At 37.7% G+C, this 6,021-nt stretch overlaps 1 protein-coding gene across 1 annotated transcript in view; it reads right to left on the bottom strand.

The window, feature by feature from the left end:
- Positions 1-3,297: 3,297 nt before the first annotated feature.
- The window catches only part of LOC140358804 (E3 ubiquitin-protein ligase rnf213-alpha-like), a 29,546-nt gene continuing 26,822 nt past the window's right edge, over positions 3,298-6,021 (bottom strand). The window contains 12 exon segments of the mRNA XM_072443853.1: positions 3,298-3,589; positions 3,656-3,837; positions 3,908-3,997; positions 4,092-4,289; positions 4,362-4,439; positions 4,524-4,725; positions 4,811-4,991; positions 5,068-5,151; positions 5,244-5,311; positions 5,313-5,371; positions 5,448-5,699; positions 5,775-5,866. Of these exon segments, the coding sequence (XP_072299954.1) occupies positions 3,433-3,589; positions 3,656-3,837; positions 3,908-3,997; positions 4,092-4,289; positions 4,362-4,439; positions 4,524-4,725; positions 4,811-4,991; positions 5,068-5,151; positions 5,244-5,311; positions 5,313-5,371; positions 5,448-5,699; positions 5,775-5,866 (1,643 nt within the window). The 3' untranslated portion in view covers positions 3,298-3,432.

Raw genomic sequence — 6,021 nt, 5'->3', positions numbered from 1 at the left:
GTTTATTTTACAGGGAAAGTGTCTTATTTATATTTATATTTTTCAAGCGTGCAACTATTCAGACTATGCAAAGTATCTTCAGATAAAGCATATACACAACAAAAAAATTCAAATATACAGTGTAATTAAATGGTAGTATTCAGATGAAACTACACCATATAAATACCGTATACACAACAAGGCATATGCTCGCCTACATATCTTAAATCACTTGTTCTAATTTCCATTTTGTTTAGTCAAAGGTTGTGCTTCAGATGGAACTTGGGCGTGTTGTAGCTCAACCACATTCATTTCCCTGAAGGCCTCTCAGCCCTACACACAAGAGCATAAACTAGGTCCTATTAGTCCAATTAGTTGTGTGAGGTTTATTTTTGTTTTTTGTTTTTAATATGGACATAATAATGGATGAAGCAGATGCATTGTTTCAAGTGTTATAGCAAATGTCATGTTTTCAAAATGGCTTTTGAACCAATTCAATACAAAATACATTATAATTTAGTAAAAGTACTACAATAATAACAGCATTAAATTCAGTCAAAATTATCATGTGTGCAGTTCTGCTCTGTTTTCAGCCACAGTTTTAGATGTTTGCTGAAGATGTCGAGGTCAGTTTGCAGTTTTAAATCAGCGTGAGGAGATTTCCATAGACTGTGTCCATTGAAAGAAAACAGTTTCAATGTGCTAACATTTACCAAATGTGAAAAGATAATGTTTTTGGATGATATCACAATGATGCCACCTCATGTGTTTTCTGTCAAATACATTAATTGCTTTGGTTTGGTTTAACCTTTTTGCAAACATACTTGACTTGGCTTTGAAACTTCACATTACTATCAATTGTGACTCTTTGTCTCTTTGACTTCTTCCATTATTTCACAATTTATGCATACATTAAAAGAGATCTGAAGAACATGCTCTGATAGAAACTCAAATGTTAAGAAAATGTTTTCTTAACATATAGGGTTAAGTGTGATAGCTTGATCCAGGTGGAGATGTTGAGCAGAGCCTGTGTCAACTGTGCCTGAGTGGAGGGTTTAGCAGACACATGGATGACTGTATCATCCACATAGAGCTGGCAGATGACACCCTGGCAGCAGTCCAGAGGGTCTTTCATGTACAGAGCAAACAACAGTGGGCCTAATACGGAACCTTGCAGCGCCCCCATGTCATTAGGGCGGAGACTAGTGTTGCACTTATAGAAGAAGAAGAGGAAACTTTTTTCAGTGCTTCTCCGTTTATTCTCCGGGAATATCGACAAGCAACGGCGTGTTACATGTTTACATTCAGTGTCCTGCCCCATCCGCTCTCTCTCACTCACGAGCGCTCACCTTTACTCAAAACATGCGAACGCCTCCTGGTGGCACCAGCACAACATAGCATGCATTTTAACTATGAGTAATGAGATCTTTAAGACATTTTATGTCCCTAAACTACAGTGCTTTTTAATTATTTTCAGAAAAATAAAAACATGTGGGGGTGTCCAAATTAATAAACAAAAATGTCTATTTTCCCCACACTAGTTTGTCAATTACCTCTGTGACATTGCATTAAGGAGTTAAATAGTAACATAGCCAGCCAAATGAATTCTCACAATATTTGATTCACAAAGTCTATTTTATAAATGATGTTATACACGTATAAATCTGGCATGAGCCATTTTCCTTTCAACACAAACTCCCCGTGTAGATGAAGTAGATGAAAGCATCCAATACATTTATCCAAACTCATAAAGATGACATCACCCCCACATCTCACAATAGTACAATATCATCCCAAAATGTGTTGCAAAAATCTGCAATCTGGCATGCAGCCTACGATTTTAAAATGTATGTGTGTCAGTGTCAAAGGCTGAATTCTTATATTTATATATACATGTTTTGTAGAGCGATGGATACTTATACACTACTTACCCCCTATAACATGTCCAGTTACAATATTATGTGTGACATTTATAATCTTTCGTGAAAGATGGTATTGTACCATATCATCCAAACAGAGCTCTTCACTCTGTTCACTCTTAAATAATTAATTTCACAAATAATCTCAGCTTCTCCACAAAACCTGGTATTGTTATTATTTATTTATTTTTAATGATTAGTATAAGGTGACTTGTAAGTACAGGTGCACAGGTTTTAAAATCCAGAGGATCACTGTCACTTCACTCTCCCACTTCAATGATATTCCTAACACCGCACAACACTGCCCTCTTGTGGGTCTTGGCTGCAGCTACTGTGTCCAAAAATAATTTTACTTTTACCAATAACGCAGTAAAAAACAACAACAAAGTAACATAAACCTGCACAGCTCAAATGTGATTATCAGCATTTTTAAGGTGTTTAGGCTAATAATTCATGGGACTATCTTTTGTTGTCAACTCATGGTATGGATGTAAATAAAATAAAGATTGAAACATCACAAGTACATTCTGAATTATCGTGCGTAAACTCTCAAAACTGTTGGGGAATGGATCTATTGAATTGTATTAATCCAAATCTTGTTTTGCATTTCTCAAATCCTTTCCAAGCCAATAACCAGATCTATATTTTCTTATAATAAATAGGCTAGTTTGCGACCAGGGGGTCACAAATGAAATAACCAATGGTCCAGTGTATTTTTCTTTCTGTCTGATCATCTTGTACTTCTTCCATTAAAGATACCACATCCACCACTTCTTCCACAAGCGTCGATGAGATTAAACAATGCCTATAAATTGCAACAAACATTTTAATTGCCATATCTTATGCATTAAATTACGTTTTTTTGTCATTTACAGTTTCTGTGGCTTGTGTTTCTTAAAATTTCTTATACTTACTCTGTGATTGTTTGTTTTCAATCATGAATTTGACATGACATAAGCAATACGGAAACAATTGTTGTGGTAGTAGTAAGTAGTGGACACTTTCCAAATATATAAAAAATTGGGTGTAGTAATTTGTTATAATCTTACAATTCAAACATACACATTGGTAAAACGTCAGACGTTTTGACCAAACCAAATTCAAGATCTGGAGCTGGATCCACAGGTGCTGCATGACTGAAGTTGCCCATTGGTCTCGACAGGATTTACTCAGCAGCATTTGAAGTGTGTGGCTCAGTGCAAAAGGAACAGGTGAAGAAAGTGTACAAAAGGGAAAACACAGTACAAAAGCAACCAATTACAATGAATGTGGCACATCAGGTAAATTAAAAAGTAAGACACAGGCTGAACATGGCAATGCAATTTAAGACATCAATATAAGTCACACATTATTACCTGAGTTACCATTATCATTATTAACACCTTCAAATGACAAAGTGCAAGAATTGAGACTTAAGTAAACAAAACTATGTAAAAAACAAGACCACTCATCCATCTTTGGCTCAAACAACTCGATTGATACATAATGATTTCAAACATGACCTGAGGAATAATACCATCAAGTGAGTTTTGACTTATGATCGTAATGTCCGCTCCTGTTTGAAGCTGACACAGAATTTCCAAGCTTCAACGTAATGAGACAAACAGATTTCCTCTGGGAACAGTTCCTCTACATCAGGAGGAATGTCCATGTCTTTGCGCTCCATGTAGGACACCAGAGTATCTTTTAGACTAGAGGGAAAAACACACATTTAGATGATTTCTATTAGACAAGTGAAATGTGTAATGCAATCTTACCCCCACTCAGGTTTGAAGACGTCTGTTGTTGCCTCAGGCTTGTTGAGCTCTAGTACAAGGAACTCATGCATTTCCAGCAGGAAAGAGTCAGCACTGTTTTTAGAGAAGAAACCAGTCAGCAGCCTGCGCTCATCCACGCCAAGATCCTGCTTGTACTCCTTAGAAACGTCTCCAAATGGATCCTATAACAACAAACAATTCAGTTAAACATCCAAACTGTCTCAGAGACTTGTGAGACAAAGTATAGTTTACCCTCTTAAGTTTGAGCAGGCCTTGTGATTTAAGAGACCCAAGCAGCTGCCATAGTGCAGCACAATGCTTGAGAGAACACATACTCAAAGCCTGTGAAAAAGGATTATTTTGTTAAAAAACAGACGGGACAAATCAAAAGAAAAGTATTAAATTACAACATAATGTAAATAATTAGGTTTTAGACCTTGAAGATATGTGGAGGTGTTTGATTTGACATTTTCAGCACCTCCTCCAGGTAGCAAGAGAACTGCATACAGGGATCTCCTCCAGTCTTGGGAAGAAACCCAAGAGCAATTTCCACAGTGGACAAGGCATCGCACACCTCACTGTAAGAGTCCAGCTCTGTGCTTACTGCAAACTGGGTCAGGGTTTGAAGTGGTTCCTGGGGAAAAAAAATACAGTTACACATCTGAACTACTTGTACTCTGGTTGACTAAGAACAGATTTGACGTACTTGTTTTATCTTCTCCTTTACATCCTTCAGGATGATCTCATAGTTACGCTCATGTCTGTTTACTAAAGTAGGAATGCCCTAAAAAACAAGATACAGATACTTCATTTATCAGCCCTGAATACTATTCATACACATATTTTATTTAGTATTTATTTTACTCACATATAGAGTGATAAGAGGTTTGCCCAATAGAAAGCGTGACACAATCTGCTGCTGGATTTTAGGCAGGTCATACTCGTGCAGTGTTTCCTGGCCTTTCTCAATGCTGTACTGTGTGTTGGACAGAACCAGGGGCATGAGGTCTCTGTCCAGCTCGTACCGGATCACATGGAGGTCAGTCAGATCGGCTGGACTTACTTTATAACTGAGGTGGAAATAATTTACCAGATTCACAGTTTTAAAAACATTGATCACAAATTATGTTTCCACTGTGGCATGAGGAGCCCCACCTGGTCTCCTCTCCAGTGAGCTTGTCCACACTGTAAACCAAGTCATTGTGCAGGGCAATGAGATAACTGACAAGGGCTGTGGAGCAGAGTCCTGGGCCACGGCGACCGGGTAACAGCACCCTAAAATCACTGCTGAGGTCCAAGTCTCTCATGCAGAGATCAGGGGGAAGCTTAATCTCACCTGAAACATGTTAATACATTTCAAATGTAATATTCTGGGTAAACTATATTCTGCAATTCTTCAATTGTACATTTACCATTGTTTGCCAAAAACACTCTAAGCTGATTCCAGGTAGTCAAAACTATTTTAATATGGTTCTCGTACCAGGTCCTTAGGGAAACTGCAAAGATTAAAAAAAATTTAAAGAGAGAGAAAGCGATAGATAAATTATAGATTTATATAAACAGAGACACGAATTGAATGGCCGAGTACCTGATCGCTGATTTTGCAGAAATTCAGCAATTGTGCCACCGAGTTCACCAACATTCTGAAACTTTTTGAAGATTTTTTTGCAGAGTGAGAATGTCGGGAAGGCACTTCACCAGTCTGTACTCGGCTTCCTGAAACAAACATAAAAATATGGTTTGTAACACCACATTTGACTGAGTAAAGTATGTTTGCTTGCTGATTCCTTACCCTATGCAGGAATCTCCACAGAACTGGCAACGTGTCTTTGCCATCGTTGTGCTCTAAAATGTGTGAGAGCCCTGAAAGAGAAACCTTCTCCCTGCAGCTCCACACAGTGGAACAATGGATCAAAGAGTTTTCAGGTAGAGAGTCCAAAAACAGCCGAGGGTCCCCAAACATGACTTTCATGACTGGACTGGCAGAAATGCGTTCATCAGAACGAATGAATGTATTCACCTCCTTTAGCCGTCTGTCCAGGTTCTTTAAAGTACAAAGTACATAAAATGAGAGAAATAAAGAATACAAATGAAAGAACGTCATTTGCAAGAACTGTACCTTCAATTGAGGAGTAATTATGTTGCTCATCCCAGTTTCCCAATTATTTCTATTTTTGTTGGTGGATAGTTGATTATCATAACCAACTGGCCCTAAAAGTAAGGACAACATAATTCATGTTTGTTAAGATATTGTAGACATTAAAAAGCTTTTAGTTGGACAGGACACTTCATGTACATAGCAGAAAGAGGCTAAAGCTGATATACAGTCTGTCTGAATAAGAGAACCTTTCTAAACAAACGTTGCC

The sequence above is a fragment of the Eucyclogobius newberryi genome, unplaced genomic scaffold (assembly GCF_026437365.1).
Source record: "Eucyclogobius newberryi isolate DKJ021-1_F unplaced genomic scaffold, fEucNew1.0.hap1 SCAF_13, whole genome shotgun sequence".
In the NCBI taxonomy this organism is placed as follows: Eukaryota; Metazoa; Chordata; class Actinopteri; order Gobiiformes; family Gobiidae; genus Eucyclogobius; species Eucyclogobius newberryi.
This window is presented reverse-complemented; position numbering and strand designations above follow the sequence as displayed.